Source organism: Helicoverpa zea, chromosome 6 (genome assembly GCF_022581195.2).
Source record: "Helicoverpa zea isolate HzStark_Cry1AcR chromosome 6, ilHelZeax1.1, whole genome shotgun sequence".
NCBI lineage: Eukaryota > Metazoa > Arthropoda > Insecta > Lepidoptera > Noctuidae > Helicoverpa > Helicoverpa zea.
In genome coordinates, this window is record NC_061457.1 from 12,199,088 (window position 1) to 12,222,712 (window position 23,625).

Consider the following 23,625-nt stretch of genomic DNA (forward strand, 5'->3'; position numbering starts at 1 on the left):
AGCCCACACAGAAACAATATCGGCGTTACATAACTTTGCTATATCTATCTAATTCATTATACATATTACGGATTAGAGGATGGTATTAACAAAAGCATTTACAAGTCTTACAACTAAAAATACTAAGCAATACACCACAAAACTGGTTACCTCTTCAAGAAAACACCAGACCCCATATTTTTAAATCAGCGAACAAAATAAAGGAAGTAAAGGATAGCGCTCCATAACTGTCGGTTACAAAATAGATCATTGATAAAAACAGGCTTCTGATTGGTCGGTATCGAGTTCGCTTAATTGTAGTGCGCATGCGGCTATGCTATCTAATGCCGATAGTAACGATAAGCTTATGAAATAATATGGTGGAACACGCCGGGAAGTTATCCTGCTACTGATGGTGGGGGTACCATGGTGAACATGGTGGATTATTTAATGAGTTGGTGTCGAGAACATGATCAAGAGAGTAGGACTTATTTGAGAGATTAGGGTGCCTTTGACTGTAATGATTTGATGTAATAGGTTAAGAGTCTACGTTATAATGTTGAAATGGTGTAAACTTCTTCCTTCTTAAAAGGAAGATGCCTAATCAAGGAAATTAAAAAGATAAACGGTGCTTAATGAGCGAAAGAATCGCTGTGGCGCTGAATGTGGCGCTGAAAACTGAAAGCAACCTTTCAGGGAAGAAAGGAAAGACATGGGCAAAAGTTTTGAGTGTTTGGTCTTAAATAAAGTAGTTGAGATGTTTGATCAACCTCATAAAGAAAACCAGCAAATCCTATTTATCATGTACCAAACTCCACAATTTGCACCAATAGTACCACCACAAAACATTGTATATGGTAAAACGGTCATTACAAGCACAGACGCACGTTGCATGCTGTTGCATTGTAACTAATCTGCCAATTTGCTGTATTACTAGGTGAACGAACACCGACTGGCTTTCTTCATGACTAAGCCTGCTTATTAGTTAATAACAGCATTCCGATAGCATATTTCAATGGAGATGTAGGTTTTACAAAAGAGTACAGACAGCAGTTTTATTGTGCGTTAAAATAAAGCGTGTTTTACAAAGCGTGGTGTTGTAAGACTTCAACGTTGATCGACATCTAGGATAGGGTGAGTTTTAGTCTTGTCATCTTGTGTGCCCCAAGCTTAAGATATTGCAGGTGTTAATTTTATAGATGCGTGGCTGAGTAGGAGGAAAATTTTCGAGTTTATAGTGTCTCGCAAGTATCTGTTTTTGTAACTTGACTTATTTTTGTAGATTTTCTCGCTCATGATGATGTTAAAAGATAGCGACTTTAAAGGTCCATAAACAATTTATCTGATAAACTAAATTCAACTTAATTAATCAATTAAAAATTTACATTTGGAAGTGGTTTTAACGGTCCCCCAACCAAGTAAATCAAAGAAGTTCACCAATATATCAACATGAAATATTTATATCAGATTACATTACTGTTTATTTCGTATTTTTATAAGACTGTGATGAGCTGATGAAACGCGGAAGCTATAAGATGTTGAGATATAAATATAAATCAGCCGTGTAGCTCCCAGCAATTAAACTTACGGCGAGACTTGCGCGCGCGCTTATCGCCGCACAAATCATAATCAGCGCCACCTGTGGGCGGCTGACAGTAAAACATAGCTTAGATCCTTCAATACGTGCCATTTGTTATACAATACACTATCTTATCAGCGTAAAAATAGTGCTTAGATTTCTTTGTACAGTCCTATTGTGAATTTTAAAATATCTTGGTGAATTCAGCTCATAAATTGGATTAAGAATTGGTATTGATAGCTCGTAATAGAATTTCCTTTTCATTTTATTTGTGATGAGTTATTTGATGGCTCCTGCTTATGCTATCGGCTTTTCTTTGAGTCCTCGCGTGGGATGAATTACAGGTAGCAGGTACTGCATTATAAATCATAAGTCATACTGTAAATTACTTAGAAGTTAGTCTTAGAAATATACAAGATAGTTCGGAACAAACAGATCTTACAAATGTTTGTTCCTGTTATGTTAGTTGTTGGCAAACTTGTTCGTTTGTAAGGCAAGTATTACGTAGTTTGGGTCAATAACTTTGAGGTCACCTCATCTATGTATTTTTGAAGCTGTAATTGACATTTTGGATTACCTACATCATTCACTGATTTTTAAAAAAAGAGAGAGATAAGCAATTCTCTAATGGCCGATTTCTACCTATTGTCGGTGGTTAATCCATTTACTTTACCTTTAGAATAGGTAATCTGTTTTCTGTTGTTGCTGTTTATGTGTAATAGTCGACGAAGGTGCTCTCAGAATCTGGCCATAACAGTTTATAACATCAATCCTGTTTGTCAAACTGTTTGTCTTAATAAGACCATAAATTAATTAAACCTAAACATTAACTAAGCAATAATTACGAACAGTAATCATAATTATCCTAACTGGACACACATTATCACCTAGATTTATTTCTTCAGTAAGTTAACTTAAGCCCATTAATTCTGAAGTTAGTTGAAATCGCGTGATGCACGAAGATACGGCTATTAGACCGTGGTATGATGGTTTATACGATAGAGACAGGCGGATATGAAAACTACCGTACTATTAAATGTAAATATTAATTGTTTTTCTTGATTAAGAAAACTGTATTGTGATTGACAGGCAGACAATATGTTAGTTATGCTTGTGGTATTCTCTGTGTATGTATAGAAGAATGTTATTTATGAGATGTCGTCAGATAGAAAAGAATGGAAGAAGATATAAGATATCATCATCAATAATTTAAGAGCCCAGCTCTTGTCGGTGCAGCTCCTTCCATTTACACCTATCTAGCGCCAACTCCTGAACTTCCTTATACGTCACGACCTTCACCTTTTCTTTAATTTGCTTGATGTAGCTATATCTTGGACGACCCCTTCCTCTCTTTCCTTCGACCTTCCCTTCCACGATGTTTTTTATAAAATCGTCGTGACGTATAAGGTGTCCTATCATTCTTCCTCTCCTATTATCTATATTTTGCAATAGTTGCCTCTTAGTTCCTATTCTGTTTAGTACTTCCTCGTTAGTAACTCTTTCCGTCCAGCTAATTCTCTCCATCCTCCTCCAGCACCACATCTCAAAAGCCTCCAGTCTGCTAATATCCTGCTTAGTTAGCGTATAAGATATACTCACTGAAAATTTGCATTAATAAGCGCTGGGAAATGATATGGTGAGTAGGTCATTTTCTTCTTCTTCTTATCGAGTAAGAATACATGTGGAAAGCAATAAAAGTATTAAGTATTGAGAGAGCTGCAGGTTTTGTGGGAAAATGTTTTATATTAACATTTTTGTAGACTGGTGTAATAATAAATAAGCCCTGGTGTCAGAGTTTTCTCAAATGGTAGGTAGGTGTGAGCAATGGAATCGCCATAACTCGATCAAAATAGGGAATCTTACATTGCAAGGGTGAAAAATAAATGGTTGGATACAAAAAATTATAATATTAAACCTATTTTACAGCCAATAAGTATACAGTTCATAACTTGTACCACCGCAAAATCATTCAGAGTGTGAATCGAAATTGCATAAAGAAAATTTATTGCATTCTAAACTTAACTAATTAAGTGTTAATTACTACTTTAGACTTTAATTGCTCGCACATAAAACCTAAATTCACTTGTCAGCATTTCTTAGCAGGCTACACCATTAAAAATATTGTGATAAAGATCATTACAAATTGTTACATTTGTTTTAGAAGTGTTAAAAACACGTTTTTGATGTAACTGTGACATGTAATATAGTAACAAATTGTATTTATTTAATGAGATAGGCTACACCCGTTTTGTAATGTTGCCAGCGGTAAAAATTAAGCAACGAACGTGAGGTTTTTGTAGAAGTAGTTTAATTTCGTTTTTTGGAGTTGTGTTATTTCTTATTTCGGTGTTATTTCCTCATGGTTGGTTTAGACTTTTATCATTGCAACTTTCGTGGTTGTTTATTCATATGTTCGGCATTCGGGTTACCTTATTCTTTACTTGATGCAATCTGTTATAGTTCGGCCATTCAGAGAATGCGTTCCTGACACGTCGCGATTGAACTGACGACGTAACTTTGCAATGGCGTTGCAGTTACGATAAAAATATTTTTGCTGGTTGTTTACCGTTTTAACAATTGAGGAGCATTAAAACAACATTATTATATCAATAATCAATGAATGTAGTTACGTCGTCAGTTCAATCGCGACGTGTCAGGAACGCATTCTCTGAATGGCCGAACTTTATAGTAATCACACGCTCTTTCTCCGTGCCATTTCATTAGACCCGTTTATGCTTTTATCTTTTTTCCTGTCACGGTTCCTTTCGTTCAAGAATTAAACATTTAACTTCAATATTTGAATATAGACCTCAAGTTGTAGTGTAAACTCAGTAACGATTTGTAGATTGAAGCTTCTAGCTGACAAAAAAATAAGATACAGATAATCAAGAATCCGTAGTTCACCCAGACGTTTTCACCGCACTTGATTATAACTATTTACTCCACTAGCAGTTTAAATATAACATTTTAAATATGTTGGCGTCATCAACCTTTTTATAAGGTACTTATTACAATAATGGCGGACTTTTGTTGTAAGAAACTCGTTCAAAATTCGCGGTTGTTGCTCGGTGATTGCGTCAATTATCTCGCCCAGTTTTGATTCGTCTCAAACACGCAAGCTTTTTTGAAAATACGAAATTAGTACAGCCAAATAATCATTACCTAACTCTTTCGCAAAAATCATAATTATTAACTTTACGAGTTCCTACTATCTTTGTTTAATGAAAAAAATCTACAAAAGTAAATATTAGGTCTTAGGTATTGCCTTGACTCATGTGGAAAAGTGTTATTTTATTTTCTACCCTGACATCAAAATACGCGGGAAATGACCATAAACAATTCACTCCAATTAATCATCGCTCAGAAATCAAGAACCCAGTACAATAATGAGCAAATAATTACAAGTAACACTACGAATGAATAATGCATTTAATTAAATATTCATATTGCTAGGATGTTATTACATCAATTATTTTATTATTTATCGCCAATAATTGCACAATCTTGGCGCGAATCTGATAGTTGTGACGTTTATTGTCAACTGTCATTACGTCAGGTTGTCTATGCCATTCTAATTGTTATTTATAGTCACTGTGGTGAATGCACGATGGTGCTATAGGTATAGAAACTGGATCTTAAACAAACTTCATCATCTTATTCGAAGTATTTTTAAACATCCGCAATCCTGACTTGTTATACTATGCATATTTTTATTTATTAACTGTCTTCTGCCCACGTTGTCGCCTATGCTACTTATATGTAAACGATATATACATATAGCGTTACCTTCAGGCTTCATTCATAATTTAGTTTTAATCTGTAAAATACTTTTTGGCACCAATTTAGCAGTAGTAGAGATAGGTCAGAAAAATCGCCTATTCTAATTCTATTCTTAAGAAGACATTTTCGCGACGCTCATCATCAGATTAACATTACTTATAAGAAGGGCTTGTATACACGTCTTCATCATGTTTTTAATCCTGGCAGCGATCGTGGTGCGTGTATTAGAGATGTTCACAGCATCCCTTCATTATACCGCATCCATCCACGTCTCGCCAATAATTACAGCTCTCCTCTAGACAAATCATGGGATGTGGCCTAAGGTATGAGAAATTGGAGAAATCTCTCATAAGTTCTGTTTGGAATAAATGAGAAAAGGTATGTTTTGTGGTAAAGAAAAATCTACTCAATACAAGCAAATATGAAGAAAAAAAAATGATGAATAGTAAAGATCGACGGAACACTCTACTTTCTAGTTGAAAGAAATCCACATAAATCAACCAGGCTATGTCAAAAATTAGCAATTGTTTTTTTTTAAACCCGATTACAAATCTAATGATAAACAAAAAAATGTTAGTGGTAAAACAGAACTTGTTTTTATTTAAATTGTAATTTCAGATGATTTTCATAAATCATACCACAGAGTATTTAATAATTACTTGACCATACATAACATGTCTTAACACTTGCACCAAATCGTTCAAGAAATATTTTTTTCTCATTAAAATAGGGAAATCAGTTGACTTCCCGACGTTACGTATAGCTTATACACAACTAACGTAACACCATTTTGTATGAGGAAAGTCTTTTTGTGTGGTATGCGCAAGCGCAGATTATGTGACGCTTCGTGAGTGACGGAAAAATGTGGTGATATAAACTTTGTATTGGCATAAGTTGCGGTTATTTTGTTGTTTATGTTATGTAATGTATATTTTCCTGGTCCATTTCCTTATAATAAGGATGAAAATGTTTGAAGTGAAATAATAAATAAAAATAAAACTCAGCTTTGATATTTCCCATAAGCCAGCTTTAACAGAAATGGCGGAAAAATATGAGTTACTAGGGAATGGAATTTCATTCACAAAAATATACGCTCATAGACTACAAATATAAGAACGTATAACATTCACACAGCTACTTCAATATTCTTGAAACGTACAAATAATCTCTATTCCGTCCACTTGTCGGTGAGCAGAGTGGGACCACCCCAGCGATGCCCACGCGCCACTCCGCTCGAGAGCCACTCCTGCGCAGCGGAACGGCGACGCGTCACGCTGCGATTAGTCGCGATATGCGCGTCAACACTGCGATTTTCAAGACATTGTCGCTCATTTGTAACGGTACAAAAAAAAATGCAAAACCAATGTATTTTTTAAATTATTTTCTTTCTGGTTTTACCCAGCTGTTAATATTGTACAGTTATTTGCCACATCTATTTAGTACAAACGTAGAAAGCGCTTGCGCACAAAATTGCAATTTGCTTGATTTGTCAACGCAATTACTCATATCTATGTCACGAGACGTAAATAAAAATATGCAAGAATGCATTTCGAGTCCAACAAAGTACAGAATAAGCTATATGTCGCAACCACGCACGGTTTATCGTCCCCACGGACAAATGCCACCGTTATCCTGTGACCTAGGGTTGTCGATCTACGCGATCGCAATTAGCGGTGCGCACGCGCACTGATGGCTTATGGGGCAGCCCTGCAGTTGGGCGATAAGTACGTGACGGGTCAGCGCGTGTTACAATGAATGACGGTAACCTGTCGTTTCAATATTGCGTTTGTTAGTCAAACAAAGGTACTCGTATTTACGGTAAATTGTTTATTCCTTGACTATGTAAGCAAATATTGTTTAATGTATGAATTGGTACACGTTTGTAGCCACAATGTGGTTGGGTATTGTTTATGTTATCAGATATGGAAACTAGCGGACGCCCCTGTGAGTACTTGTGGACTCAGACTTTCACAGACTCTCTCTTGACTTTAGTATGAAATAGTGCACTTCGATTTGCAGACATAAATATTAATGTTGAAGAACGAACAGTTACATAATTATTTTAATCAATTTTCTATTTAATTGTACGGTATAAATAGCACAACACAGTGCGCTACCTTTTCAAAAAGCTATAGTCCATTTCATTGTAGCTCGGATGTCTAAAACTTAGCTTAAACACACACTAAATTCAAGCACTTGTCAAAAACATTGGTACCTACTCCAGACTCGTATTAACTTTGAACGGCAAATAAAACCTTTATGGCCGTTTAGCTTGTTATTTACAAACGTTTTATGTCTTTTATTCCCATCGTTGTGGTATATTAAACCCTTAACGTTTTGTCTGCAAATATTATCTACAATCCTAATCTTTTGTTTGTGACTGTGCGATGGGAAATGACGAGAAGTAATATTGGCATCATAAAACAGTATAGTGCATCTGCATAATTGCAATATAACGGTTAAGATTGAAAATAAATTAAAAAGGACTAGGAGAGGGATAAACGGTTCAATTAGACATCGAATTGAGAGAGATAAAAAAATCCTGAAGTGTACTCTTCATTTTAGTATAATACGGTTTAAAGCCAAGCAAGGATATCATAATCATCCTGCTTGTAATAACATTGTTGGCCACACACATTTTCAACCTAGCCAAATTATTTAAACTATCAAACAGCCTTAGCGTTCGAGGTATCCTGAACTGATTCTCATCATTAACTTCATGTGAAAGTCTTTTAGAAAATATACGCAGATTATGAGATAAGTAACCATGTCTTTGAATATATTTTTGCTCATTATATTTTTTCTTTTTTGCAGGTAAGCACACACATCTAGTTTGTCCTAATTGAAGAAATTCTTATCTCCCCTTTGGGTAAGTCGAGATGCCGAAAGTTTGCATAAATTCTCGAATCCAGTGACTGTTTTTTTGCTATATCATTAGGCTACGTTTCCACGTGTCGTGTGTCGTTGTATGTACTAGATTCATTGGAGAAGAACATACTTTTCTAACATAATAAAGTTTTCGTTTCCCATCATAATACTTTCCCAAGAATAAAATGTCAACATGAACACCTGATATGTTTTATTAAACAGTGAAAACACGACAGTGATGTAACGTGGTGCTAATCATATTAGTATCGTATCGATAATGCAGCGGCCATGTTAAAATGTAGGTGTTAGGCCAAGCCCACACTTGTGTCAAACTCAAAAACTGTTTTAGCAAAGCTTTTAGGTTAACAGTAGTCGTCAGGTTAACTTTATCACTTAAGAGACGTGTCTTAGCGCTTTTTCTCAAACGTGTTTGACCCAGGGTCTTGTGGCCAGTGGGACAGCGGTAATGTTAAGTAGGATTTTTTCTTTGTGATCTACATTTTAAGTTAATTCGTTAGTGTCTTGTCTCCGGTTTGTGTGAGGGTAAGTGTGGTATTTGTTGGACCGCTTTGGAAGTTTTAACTCGGTATTTTCTCAGGCTTCTTCGTCTTGAGTGAGCTTCAGGTTTAATCACCTAGTACCAGAATTTTCTCAAATCCGCCTGACGGCCTCTCACAGGCAACGTGCTGAAATTCTTTCGTGTAAACAACTTCCAAAGGACAATGCTCAAAAAAAACCCAAGCCCGGCGCAAACGAAAAGTAACTCAAATTATAGGTAATAATAAGTAATGAAATACTGCATAGGAGGCATCATCGAAATCAATGGCTAAATGTATGAAATTGCTATTTGATTTTTTAAAGGGGTAACATGAGCAGCTGGGGCTTATAGTTTAATTAAAGTGCTATCTGAAACAACAAACAAGTAATATGGCAAGTAATAAGCTTCTCCAAAAAGATAAATCAATACCGAAGTACAGGCTGCAGCGCCCACGTCATCGCGTCATGAGCGTTTTACATTACTTAGGGTGGGCTAGACATGAGGAACAGTTCGCGCATCCCGCAACATTTTTGGATCTCGTCGTGTTAGAAATAAAGAATCGATGACTTTTAAGCGTTATTATTAAAATGAAAAGTACATTTATATCCTGTTTTAGTTCTATCATCCGATTATCTTGTAAAAGTAGGTAGAATAGTGGAGAAGTTGCTATAAACATGTCATTATGTACACTCTTAAACCACAACTGTATCTGTTTGCTGTTCCTTTTACAAATACATTATGTTACCTCTAAAATCTTGAGTAGCAATGTACCGCAGATGTTAAAATTCGAATAGCAATTTCACACATATAGCCACTGATTTCGATAATGCCCCCTATGTAATATTTAATTACTTATTTTTACCTATATTTTGACTTACATTTCTTTTGCGCCGGGCCTGGGTTTTTTTCTCATACTTCATGAGCATTGTCCTTTGGTTTACATACCTATCTATTTTCTTTGCCAAAGGCTCCTTCTTTTCTATTGATGAGAAAGCATTTTAATTCTGAAATTCAGATAGACCTGCTTCCTAACTAATATTTTTTTATTGCTTATTAATAGGTACATTTTATATTATAAAAATTACAAAATGTCCAACAAAACTATAGACAATTGGCTAACATTGTGGATATTTACCAAACAACTTCCCACACCATGTGGCAATCAAATGCGGGAATTTATGCCATGATTTTCTCTTTTCTAACCATCAAAATTCCTCTTCCATATACAGCTTATCTTTGTTGATAAGTTACTTGATTATCTTGTGAAATATCTTAATAATACAGCTATTAACTACCATGAATCTGTTTACAAGTTTGTGTGAAGTACTCAGTAAGGCTTCAAATGCTAACGTAACCAGTTGAGAGTCAACTGATGTAATCATGCTTTACATATGTCCAGGTTTATATGTAGCTAAAATGTTAAGTTTATTTTAATTAGCTCTTGTCTTGTTAATGGCTACATTTTCTTGTTAGAAGAGGGTTTTCTTTATGTTTATTTTTTAAGGTCTGATCTTTACCGGTACTGTCTTCATCTTCCGACGTCACCTTGAATCTAAAAATGTTTTTATTTACTCACAAATCGGGGACCCGTAAGACGCAGCGTGAGCAAGCCCCCAATAGATGGATGGTCGATCTAGCCAAGGTTGCTGGGAAGCAAGCTGAACAAACAGTTGAACCTTGTTTGTCCTGTGTAGGACGACATCCACAAATATAATTAATTGCTATAGCCAGGTTAGATCGAAATTAATCTTGACAAAACCAGAGTCGATTATACTTCGGCCGTTCAGAGAATGCGTTCCTGACACCTATCAGTTAGTCACGACTAGTGATGGGCACAACATAACACTGAGTTCGTTACCGTTCCTTCAAAATGAACCGCCGCATTATTTTAAGATTATTTTCGTTTTAAATTGGCGGAATCATTTGTTTTATATTTTAGTTATTTAAGTGGAAACCAAAAAAAGGTAATATTCATATAATAAAATTGTTTTATTTATTCTTTGTTACAAGTACATTGAATTGAATGTGCGAACAGAATATTAATCAGACTCCGATTTGCTTGAGGAGGTGGTGTCTTCATCATCATCTTCGCCTACATGTATAATTATATTATTATCAATAACAGAATCAATCCTGATATCTCGGTCTAACAAAAGCCGGGTAATCAAATAAAAACAGATCGAAAACACTTGAAAAACGTGGTCTATGCGCACGAAACGACAACGGACGACTGTTTTAGCGTCACAAAATGGCGGCCCATAACGCCATTTGGGGTTACCATTTTTAATCTAAGTATAAAAATGCGGTTTGGTCATAGTTTTATTTTTATTTTTCATAAAAGTTATAATTAAGTCTTATAGTCCATTATTTTCCAATTCTTAAAAAGAAAATCAAAACGTATTATTTTATATTATAACTGTATAAGAACAGATTACGATACTTGCCTGTTATTTTTAGCACAGCACTACAAAATATAAACCGCTGACATAACCTTGTAATAGCGCAGTATAGATTTAGAAAAATATTGTTTACCAAGTTATTTGACACTCAGTTTGGCACAAAATTATAACATTCATTGATTATTGATATAATAATGTTGTTTTAATGCTCCTCAATTGTTAAAACGGTAAACAACCAGCAAAAATATTTTTATCGTAACTGCAACGCCATTGCAAAGTTACGTCGTCAGTTCAATCGCGACGTGTCAGGAACGCATTCTCTGAATGGCCGAACTATAATGTCCTCAACATCAATTACTGCACTAAACAACTCTCATTCCAAACCAAATGCATTCCACGTTAAAACATTTGAATACGAGATGTGACCATGATACATAGCCGCACGTTTCCTTGCGCATACGCACGTTATCCGGGAAACGGCCGGTAATAACGTCTCATGGCTGTATGCAGATCTTACCGTTGCCTTCCTGTGTAGATTTTTGTGTTATATATGCGAGGTAAAAATGTGATAAACGGTGCCTATTTTTGTGTGGAGGAAATTGAGTTGGGCTCTATACTTTTTTTTGGATTATAGCAAAGATAATGCAGCAAAATAGGTTAGGTTCCTAAAATTCTTCTTCTTTGTTGTCATTATATTATGTTGTTTATGCGTTGAGTATGGCAGAACATTCAACACCAGCCTGCATTTGATCGAGGTAACAAGTCTTGGTTGTTTCACAATGTTTTACTTTACCTTTTTTCCTACCTATTAAAGATGCATTTGAAGAGTACGTGAGAGCATGCCAGGTTACAAGTTTATCCAATGGCAAGCTTTGGCACGAACCATCCTTAGTTGACTGTCCTTAAACGTCCACCAAATTGCTGATACAGCTCAACAGTTACGCTTTACACCAAAATCCAGGAATTCTCCATACCCCCATCTAAGGCAACCTGTCTATTACTCCAAAGCCCATAATTCTTCTCCGGCAACAATATTACGCTGGCAAACAGCTGTAACAGTCGCCATGACACATTTTGTGAGTTTGTTTATGATTTTACAAGCGGGCGCGTTCGCGACTGCGTGTCGTCTGTCGTTCCCCTCGACACTGGCGCACGCGCAGCGCTTTATGATTTTCGCGCGTCTATATTTCCTGACTAACGGTAAGACTAGGGTTGTCAGATAAGGTTGGGAGTTATGATTTGTTTGGGGATGGTTAATTTTTGTTTCCAGGTGTATTTTACCGGAGGTTTAATTGTTCGTTGATGATTTCTAGGTTAGAAACATTTTTTAATTTATATGTTTTTTTTTCTATTTCCACAAGTCGATTCTTATAGGAATGATGCGCGTACGTGCGTATCTACGTTCCTTTTCAACAATCACAATCAATTTTAATTTTGTATCCTAGATACATATCTGGCCTTTGCACTCTACTCCGTATTCACATTCTCATCAACTAACTTACCAGTCTCCTTCCAGAAACCAAAAACACCAGTTCCTATGTCCTACAGGCCCTAAGACCCTGTCAGTATCAACTCCCACGCAACATGATTAACACAGTTCACGGTATCACCATAGCGCAGTCGTATAAACGTTGTCGTACGTGACCGTGCTTCACGCTGGACAGGTTTGAGGCCAGATTTGGGTACACTAGAGGACATTGGTATCTTTGTTGGTGTCACGACATGTAGAGTACTGGCTTTAATTATATTTGAGCAAGATTTAGGTTGAAATTGAAGTCTGTGAGCATTTAGAAGCTGATTAAATAAGGCAAGTTGATGGTCTGATGGACTAAGGATGAAGGATGGACGATGTATGATAAGGTACCTGTGTGATCTTTTGTCAGAAAGTCCTGATAAAGTCAAAATCCATTACAAGTCTGAAAGCACATATGGACGTTGAGCATGATACATATTGATTTATATTTGTACTGAACAAAGTACTATTTTTCCAAAATATCTTAAGATTATCTATCAACAGGATCTTTTCTAAAATATTTAAAAAATAGTACCAATTGACATTCACAATCGTTATAAGCTTTTAAACCAATAATATTCGCACTCCAATTGAAATCCTAATTAGGTGATAAATAACCCAACGCCCAAACATCGTGCTTAGTAGTAATTGCCCGTAATTGCAATTTATAACGTCGCCACTATATTAACCGTTGTTCATTCAATGCCCTTAATAGTGCCCTGTGCAGCGGATATAGGTTTTACTGCTTGTTTTTTAAGGTTAAAAGGTCCTTCAAGAGCGGAAAACTATTCTATTCTATTTTTATTTATGGCAATCCGTGTCGATGTCAATGTCGACGATTCTGCCAATGACAAGTGAAATGAGAAGCAAGTCGTGCTTGTGATTAAAAAAACAAAAAACAAAAGAAATTTAAGATGCTGTTGTAGCCGATCTTGTGTAACTTTAACTTGTTAGTAGGACGACACTGAAACAAACAGAAATACATTTACATATATAAAAATAACAACAAAATGTTAGTAACATATAACATATAAAATATACCACAACCTAACTGTAGCCTAAAATAGGCCACAGTTTATAGTTTAATGTTGTTTCGATGAATAGACATTAACAGCAACTGGAGCAGTTCTGGACAGGAGTGTGATAAGAGGGAACGGAAATTAATAGGGAGAGGAATTTTGATTTTTTGGAGACGACCATATAAATCGAAAGAGGAGTTATTAGGGCAGTTAAAAAATATATGGTCCAGGGTACCCTCATCCAATCCGCACTCGCAGAGGGACGAATCCTGCACCCGAATTTTGCGCAAAAAGACCGGAGTGCAACAATGACCTATCCGTATTCTGCACAGGACTGAAATAACCTGTTTGGGGTATTTTTTAAAATGGGAGAACCACGGTTTTGGTTTTACAACCGGTTGGATAGCGTAATAGGAGCTGCCTTTCTTTTTGCTGGAGATATTCCACCATTCCTGCCACGAGGTGTCAAGACTCAATTTAGGGAGGTTTAGTAGGTCATGCCCTTGAAGGGAGAAGTGTGCAAGGTCAGCTGACTCAGATGTGCATGCGTCTTTGGCCAAGGCGTCGGCACATTCATTTCCCTTTATACCGCAGTGACTGGGAATCCAAACTAGGTGGACTTCTTTTTCTTGCCTAGCGCAGGAGTAAAGGGACTTTTTAATTTCCAGGACAATAGGACAATGGAGTTTAGTTCGAAAGGAATTCTGGGATAGGGCTTGGAGACAACTAAGGGAGTCAGTAAAGATAACTCCGAAGTTGATCTCATGGGACTCTATAAAGCGACAAGCTTCCAATAATGCCACGCACTCGCCTGTAAATATTACGAATTATTACGAGTTCTGATAATAAACCGCGGCCCCAGTGTAACCACCATTAAATTTGGAAGCATCCGTGAAGAACCTTTGAAACCCAGTCCATCGTTCACCCAAAACCGCATTAAAGGCCGAATTTGCCGATGGGGAGTTTTTAGATATGCCAATGTTATAAAATATTTTAGGAGTAAAGCAAAGAACTTCATAGGAGTAATTAAATAAGGGAAGTCTGGGATGTGATGTAATAGGGGATTCTAAATTTTGGAAAAATCGGAATGCTTTTAGGAAAAGGGGGAGTTCTTTATGTTCCCAATATTTTGAACTGTGACATAGGGTGTCAAGCTCTCTGAGTTTTGGGATGAGAGGGTGGGATGACTTGGGAATAACCCTGGATAGGAATCGGGAAGCGAGATACTGCCGTCTTAGGGCTAGGGGGGGTTCAGCGCATTCGACCTGTAAGGCGTTAATAGGCGACGACTTCATGCAACCTGAGATGATACGAAGGCATTGAGACTGAATCCTATCTAAACCGGCCAAGGCACCTTTGTTACCTGGAATCACCAGGTGTGACCCATAGTCCAGGATACTGCGGACTAAAGCATTATAGACTAATTTCATGGTGAAGGGATGGGCCCCCCACCAGACACCTGCGAGAGCTTTTAGAATGGAGATTGCTCTTTCGCATCTCTTAATTAAATAATTTATGTGATGAATGCCGGATAATTTGGAATCTAAGTAAACGCCTAAAAATTTTGCTTTTTTCGCTATGGGAATGCCTTGTCCTTGGATGTTAACGGAAACCTGAGGGATCAGCAGTTTTCGGGAGAAAATCACTACCGAGCTTTTTGGGGCAGATAATTGGAGGCCATGGTCCAAAAGCCATGTGTGCAGAGAGTCCAGGGAGAGACAGAGAGATGAGGCAGCGTCCGCAATTGACGGATTGACTACATACAACACCAGATCGTCGGCGTATTGTAGAAGATGACAGTCAGAATTGAGGCAGGAGCCGATGTCTGCTGTGTACAGGTTGTACAGTAGAGGGCTTAAAACTGAACCTTGAGGAAGGCCCTTCCACGTCTGTCTCACCTCAAATACCTCTCCCTGCACTCTGAGCATCAAAAAGCGAGACATGAGGAGAGCGCATATACATTGCACCATCTTACCCGGAATCCTCAGCTGTAGCAATTTTTGCCTGAGAACTGGAAGAAGGACGCTGTCGTATGCGGAAGATATGTCAAGGAATGTGGCTACAGCGGATTCATTTTTGGAAAAGGCTGTACGGATATCGGTAACCAGAATTGCCACACTGTCCATGGTACTCAGCCCCTTTCTGAAGCCAAACTGATTACTCGGCAGTAAATCCCTCGACTCTACCAACCACTCAAGTCTGTTTTTAATTAAATGTTCAAGTAACTTGGCCAAAACTGAGGACAACGCAATTGGTCTAAGGCCATTCGGATCATCAGCAGTCTTGCCGGGCTTCAAAAGAGGAATGACTATCTGAATTTTCCACTGGTCAGGAACCCAACCAAATTGGTAACAATAATTTATAATTCCTAAAAAATATTGTTTAGCATCAGAACCGAAGTGAGCTGCAAATGAATACGGTATGCCGTCCATGCCAGGGGCGGTATCCCTAACATGACGTAATACCGCATCAAGTTCCTCCAATGAAAAAGGTTCATCCAGGGGGTCATTCAAAATATTAACAGGCGGGAGCAGAAGTTCTGAGGAAGAAGGAACATAGGCTGGAGCAATTTTGTCGAAAAAGGATTCAGCAGTTTCTCGCGTGATGGGGGAAGAGATAGATGGGGAGCAGCCTCGCCTAAAACGATTAATGCTCTTCCATACTGCTGATATGGGAGTGGAAGGGGACAGAGAAGTGCAGAACTTGACCCAACCTCGACGTTTCTTCTTGTGAAGAAGACGCCGAGACTGAGCTAACACTCGTCTGTACCGTATAAGATTGTCGCTATTCATCGCATCATTGTACTGTTTTTCGGCCTCTTTCCTTTCTTTAACAGCCGATGTGCATTCTTGATCCCACCATGGGGGTGACGGGATCTTGTTTCTGGCACAGTTGCGCAACGGAAAGATAGAGTCTGCGCTTGAAATTATGGCCGAGATAAAGCCATCGTAGCAGTTCTTAGCATGGCAGTGACCATTAAAATCTTGGAAACTTGAAGTTAAATTTGGAAGCATACTAATTTTCTCCTCCAGTAAAGATGCAAACCTCGACCAATCGGGTTTGGACAAGTTGTACTTCAATAGTGGAGGAGAAGTTTTCTCTAAATAAGTTTTATTAAGAAAAGTTATAACAATGGGGTAATGGTCGCTACCATGCGTAAGGGTAGTACATTGCCAATGAATTGATGCCGCCAACTCTACGGAACAGAATGTGAGGTCTACACAACTCTTTTGCTGTCCGGGAAGGGATCTACGAGTAGGACTACCATCATTTAGGATGCAAAGGTCTAGGTCATCTAAGATTTCTACCAAACCTTCCCCAAAGGAATCACAGCGATTGGAACCCCATCTAAAATGGTGACAGTTAAAATCACCCATGACAAGCACGGGTCCTACAATGTTGTTCAGAATATCCCTAATAGTAGCTAAGAACCTGTGCTGTGGGTGGGAGATATAGACAGATAAAACTGTGATACCTTCTACTCTACCTGCGACTATATTCATATCACCATCCAGAGCAGAAAGTGCCAAGGTCGACAGTGGAACACGATTATTAACGAGGAGAGCCGACCCTCCATAGCCATCAGATCTGTCACATCTGAGAACATTAAAATGTGGTATATTAAAACTGAGACTCGGTGTGAGCCAAGTCTCAGCAATTGAGCAAGCCAAAGGCTTGAATTTATTAAGAAGGAATATGAGGTCATGTTTCTTATGCCACACGCTCCTCACATTCCATTGCAGGAATATTTGACGGGACGCCATTTTTAATTTTTGAAAGGAGATTTATTAGTTGATAGGCAACGTTGGACGGTATTTCAGCATTATTAGTGGATACAATAGTAGTTAAGAGTTTAATAAGAATTTCTATAATTGATGAAGCATTATTGCCGGTGAATGGATTATTTAGAGCGCAGCCATCAGGCTGTGAAGGTGCAGGGGAGTTAATAATTTGCTGATGAGCAGCTTTATCATAAGAGGGAGATAGAGGGGCATGGGTCTTCGGCTTGAGGAAAACGGTTTTGCGGTATGACTGAGTGGAGGTGGGAACTGCTTTTGTAGCATTCGCATAGTTGCGAGAAGCGAGTGGGACAGTTTTGCTGGCCTCAGCATAAGAGAGGGACTTCTCAGCCATAACAGTCTTAATGGCCTTCTGTCTACCCAGCTCCGGGCATGATTTGCTATTTGCAAAATGATTCCCCGAGCAAAGCACACAGAATGCCTCCGCCTCAGAAATGCTGCAACCATCACCAGGGTGATCATGGCCGCACTTACTGCAGCGGGGTTTAGACCGGCACACTAGTTCCACGTGACCAAACCTGCAGCACTTACGGCACTGGATGGTGGGATAAACATATTGTTGGACTGGAAGGGAAGTGTAGCAGCAAAACACCCTTGGCGGTAACACCTGACCGTCAAAGGTAAGGACACATGTTTCTGTGGATTTAAATTCGGTCACTCCATCAATTATCATTTTCCTATTTATACGACGAACTTTGAGAATTTCACCGCAACCTGAGGGGACTTGTAGGTATCTTTGGGCTTCCTCTTCAGTTAAATCAGTAGGAACACCGGTAACAACACCCATGCGGGTTATATTAAACGTAGGGATGGAGGCCACAAAGCTGTTCTTGGGAAGAATGTTATTAATAAGAAATGCATTTGCATCCTGAGGGGATTTAAATTCCACAGAAACACGGTTCCTGCCAACTTTTTTAACTCCATCACGGACAATGTTAACTATATTCTGTTTTTGGAGAAATATTCCAAAGGTAACCGGATGCAGAGAAGTACCGGCATTAGGCTGGGGTTCCAAACGAGACACGTGGACAATGAACGGTGCCTTATCTGTAGCAGAGTACCTGCTGCGGCCAACTAAATTCCTTTGTTGTTTCGGTGGTGGGGTTGACACGACAATGTTTGCATCATCTCCGGAGCGTTTCCTGGCATTCGAGGCAGATAAGTTATGGGAGTCCGCGATGCTGCAAGCAACATCGGCGAATTGGGATAATGGATAGTTAGGGGAAAGAGGAGCATATGCAGAGATGTCGGGAGGATCGGGATCGGGAGGTTTATTGCGATCCATCGCTAATTAAAACTAGTTATTTACCGAAACAACAGTACAACACTGGTAACGAACACAAGGACAACACACAAACACAACAATAAGTCACAAAAGGTCACTAAAACACTTGAAAAAACTGAAAATTCTAGGCACACGTGCTAACCAATAACAACCTGCGGCGAGAATCAAGAGCGGAAAACGACTCTCATTTGATTGTTTTGAGGGAAATGTCAGATTTGACAGCTGTCAAATGACCAATAGACCACGTGTTGAATCGGAAACTTCATATCAATCAATGATGTATAATGTTTATTATTTCTAATTCAGGACATTGTTATAGTCAGGTTCCTAGTGGCAATATTTCCGTTACTATCAATGAATATGACCAGTGTTATGGACCATAGCCCTATCTATCTTACACCCACAGCAGTAACCCGTTCTACCTGGTAGTTACTTATGCAAGATATTACAGGTAGAATGGACGCTATTAGATACCACTGGCCCTCCATTATATTTTCGCAAAATTTGCAGAATCATTCATCTTCCGAATTTGAATAATACCCCCTAAAACGGTACAAAACCGGATACCAATCGTTACCAATAGGATTTTCGAAGAATCCATGCATTCGTTTACACTTCCCAGATTTGCCTGCAGGCGACTTTCGGTGTGCCCATTGTATGTTAAATCAGAGGGTCTTACTTCACGAATTTATTACGGACCCCTGAAATAAAAATGGCGATAATATCGTTAATGCCGCTAATATTTTTCGCTGTGAAGCAAAAAAACGTGGCGGCGCCGCGTTGATTGTTTCACATAAATCATGCGCAACGCCATTAGTAGGACAAATGCGCTTGCGCAGGTCCCACCTCATTTGCATATTAACTAGGCAAAATTGCTATCGCTTTGCTTCGAAGAAGGAAAGGTGATTCTTGACTTTCTTTTATGGTATTATTGAGGATGTATTCAATAAAGGATTGAGGCTTTTCTTTTGTTTAAAGCCTTTAAGGCTAAAAATATTGCAGTGTTTTATAATAAAGAGAATGTTGTGTTTCTTGCCCAATATATCGTTCGATATGTAAATCTGAGTAAAATCCGGTTTGTAAATGAATTTGTCCGTCTAGACATTTATTCCATAAAATTATAATTTCTATGACTCAATTTCCGAAATACAAGGTGAGTTGTTTGCCCTGTCATTGCCATTTCAAGATTTTCAAGATCCTAGCTTTTGGCAGACCCTTGACCCAGCAAGACTTTCTTCCGACATTTTTGGCGAATAATTACAATAATACGGTAATATTTATTCAGTTGGCTTGTTTGCTTATTTGGAAGCCTATTTCCATTTATAGTGTTTATGCCTTCTCCGGTTAGTCTTAATGGTCCTTGAAAATTTTAAGCCGTTATGTGTCCATCGAAAATGTTTACACGAATATGAGTTTTGTCAAGTTCTTGGTCAGTCTAAGGAAATTAAAATCGAGATGTTTGATCTGAACATTTCGCACTTTTGATACTAAAGCCGTTTCTTTATAGCCCGATCGATACTTCAGAGGCATCAAAATTTCCCTTAAGCGCCGCTCAAGGCAACATTTGCTAAAACATTGCATCCTTTCACCGTAATTTATGCACACAGCACCCTATTTCCTTCAGTAAACCATAACAAATTGCTGGATTTGCAAACGGGTACATCAAATACACTATATTTTTCGCCCATTTCAAGACCAACTGGTATATCCAGCTATTCTTAAGCAATTGTAGTGGGGTCTCTGACACAGAACAAATCCAGGACAGTACGAAATTGTATGTAATGTAAAAATATCGCAATCTGCTTGCTTGGTCAGAGTATATATTTTTAAAAACTGACCGGGTCAGCGGACAGGTCGTGTTGACATTTAACTAAATTACGTACACGCGGGTACTTTGAGAAATGATCGCTGGTTTTGGACCGATGAATGGCGGCTACAAGATAACTGAGAAAGTATATGGAGTATTTAATAAGGTCGAACGTACGATAGCTTTCGTTTTTCTGTCGACTTTAATTAAATTCGAAATTGGTGAATTGATGTGTGACATTATCAAAGTTCAAAGTTTTGTTAATTAAGGGAATGTCAATGTTGATAGCTTTGAACTCTGGCGGCAAGATAATTGTACAAAGCTTGGCTGATTTATCAATTCGTTTTTAACAAGACTTCTTACTTACACAGTACCGTCCCTTTCATTTTCATTATTTTCGTTGCCCTTTCCTATCATCATCATCATCATCAGCCTATAGCAGTCCACTGCTGGACATAGGCCTCTCCAAGTGCACGCCCTTTCCTAGCTATAACAAAACCTATTTACATTTTCTCGCCATGAAACCATAGACAGCTTAATCTTTAAATACCAGTTGCATAACGGCCGCCATTTTAATGTCTGTCACAACATGGAAAGCATCTGTTGTGCCCTAATTAGCCATAGTTGGGCAGATTTGACATTTACTTAGATGTGACGACACGAAGTCAGGAGATCAGACCAGTAATGTAAGGACTAATGTGTTTAATGATAATGTCAGAGCTCCTTAACCGTGTAAACAGGTCCTAAGGTACTTAACCCCTGAAATTGTCAGTATTGAAACTAATTGCATTAACATAGTAAAGAGATCGAATACTGTTGCTTGAAGGTTATTTGAAGCCTGAATATAATTGGTCGTTTTGTCGCTGTTTGGCATAAATTAGGAAAATATGAAAGCATTATATTTAATCCCGTTGCGGAAAGTAGTTCCATCTGGATGCTGGTTTTACCACTTGCGACACAACCAGTGCTAAAAACAGCAACCATATCTTTAAGAAGCTAATGATCCTCCTTCAATATATTTCATCCATTATTTCTAAGTAGTGTTACTTAATCAGTAAAGAGATCTTCATCATCCATGATGAAACGCTTCTGTCAGACATCCTTGCACCAACAACTTGTCACGGCAGATTAAAATCTGCGATCGTCATCTGAAGTCTGATCTACCTGTCATTGGTATTAACGAGAAGTCGTTTAGACCAGATCTTTGGTAAACTGGTCAGGTAGATAATTTAGTGCCAGTTGCTTCATAAGTGGAGTGTTATATTAAATTAGAGGTGTGTTGCCATTATTATTTATGTTTTATTTCGACATGGCGTTGATTGTCCAACTTGTTAGATTTCTAGTGGAAGATTCAGTGGGAATATCTATTAGGTATGACTTAGTGACTAACACTGGGATTTCACGTGCGTCATAGCTTCCTTGAGGTTTCCAAAAATCTTTTTTGTAGAACTTGCGTCAATTGTTTCATTTTGAGTTGGTCCATAACCAAGACATCTGAAATGATACGGGTCAAAATTAGGTGTGATGTAAAATAAAAATATTCTCAGTGTTCTATATAAAATCATGTGCGCAATTTGCAGATGCATTGGCAGTCTAAAAAATCGCAACAAAATCAGTTGATGACAAGCCATAAATTACTTGCACTAAATAACTCGAACAATTTATTATAAGGATAAACTTAAATACCATCCACTAGACAGCAGCAAGGAATGTACCGAACGATGACGGATAGAGATTTTTACATGTAAAAAGTAGTTGTAAAGGTCACCCAGTATTACCGGTTACTGTTAATTTACCGATACGGAGAAGTAATTACTCAAGTGTATGTTGTATTGTTTCGGTATTTAAGATATCAGGTTTTACCGCATTGATTCTGAATACTAGTTTCTTTGGTTTGAAAAAACTAGAATTATTTATAGTTTCATTGATATGTTTGAGAGTACCCGATGATTGATATAGTTTAATTTGTCTTGTTATTTTGCTTTTTTGTTTGTATTGTCTTTATTATTGATTATAAAATCGTCGTAAATGGAAGTCGTGGTGGCCTAGCTAGTGGGCAAAGAACCAACCTCTCGAGTATGAGGGCGCGGGTTCGATGCCAGGTCAGGCAAGTACCAATGCAACTTTTCTAAGTTTGTATGTACTTTCTAAGTATATCTTAGACACCAATGACTGTGTTTCGGATGGCACGTTAAACTGTAGGTCCCGGCTGTCATAGAACATCCTTGGCAGTCGTTACGGGTAGTCAGAAGCCAGTAAGTCTGACACCAGTCTAACCAAGGGGTATTGGGTTGCCCGGGTAACTGGGTTGAGGAGGTCAGGCAGGGCAGTCGCTCCTTGTAAAGCACTAGTACTCAGCTACATCCGGTTAGACTGGAAGCCGACCCCAACATAGTTTGGGAAAAAGGCTCGGAGGATGGATGTCTTTATTATTGATTATGTTTTACGTTTCTTTGTTTGCGTGCGATCCATTGTCATTCAATTTTAAATCATAGTTTGTCACTGCATGGTACTTGGGCTGTATTATTTTTGGTATGCGCTTGAATTTTTCTAAGTGTAAAAAATTCACTTCTTAGACTGAACGACGACTATACTCTATATTGATAGGTGCACTATGCATCTTAGAAAGAATTAAGTTCTCTCAAACACTTCTACCATGAAAATCCAAAAATCTCAATTTGTCAACAACCTTTTACTTTTAGAAATTTCGATACTTATTTTATAATAATTCAATGAAAGTATCTAATAGGCACTATTCAATAGACATCAAAGACTTGTTATATTGCAAAACTAGCAAGAAACTTGAAAAATTACGTCTCACCCATCACAAATCGCTTTTTGCTGTACAGAAAATAAACTGTTACTTTCACTGAATAAAAGTTGTTGCAAAAGTCAGTACTGTCTGGTAAAGTGATACTTTCGATAGTTCATATTTTTATTGTTTTGGGTTTATTAGACTGTTCTTAAATATTAGTCACATGTTCTTCAAGAATATCAGATTTATAAGGTGAAAAATCATCCTCTATCAAATAAGCCATAGCAAGTACCATATATCCGA

The 23,625-nt window shown here is 37.9% G+C and overlaps 2 protein-coding genes across 8 annotated transcripts in view; one reads left to right on the top strand and one right to left on the bottom strand.

The window, feature by feature from the left end:
* LOC124631198 (protein outspread) overlaps window positions 1–23,625 on the top strand; it is a 262,107-nt gene that overhangs the window by 49,876 nt on the left and 188,606 nt on the right. The gene's annotated exons all lie outside the window — the stretch shown is intronic.
* LOC124631200 lies at window positions 13,442–18,785 on the bottom strand. 2 transcript variants are annotated; one of them, XM_047165441.1, is made up of 2 exons: window positions 17,163–18,785; window positions 13,442–13,620 (listed from the first exon to the last, which is right to left on the bottom strand). In XM_047165441.1, the coding sequence occupies exon 1, from the start codon at window positions 18,758–18,760 to the stop codon at window positions 17,387–17,389; it is 1,374 nt and encodes a 457-aa protein (XP_047021397.1). In that variant the 5' UTR covers window positions 18,761–18,785; the 3' UTR covers window positions 13,442–13,620; window positions 17,163–17,386. The 2 variants fall into 2 exon arrangements, with proteins under 2 accessions (XP_047021397.1, XP_047021396.1); XM_047165440.1 differs by having other exon boundaries at window positions 17,151–18,785.

Excerpts from the sequence above, each read along its gene's own strand:
- LOC124631200 (XM_047165441.1), bottom strand. The coding sequence starts at position 18,760 with ATGGATCGCAATAAACCTCCCGATCCCGATCCTCCCGACATCTCTGCA.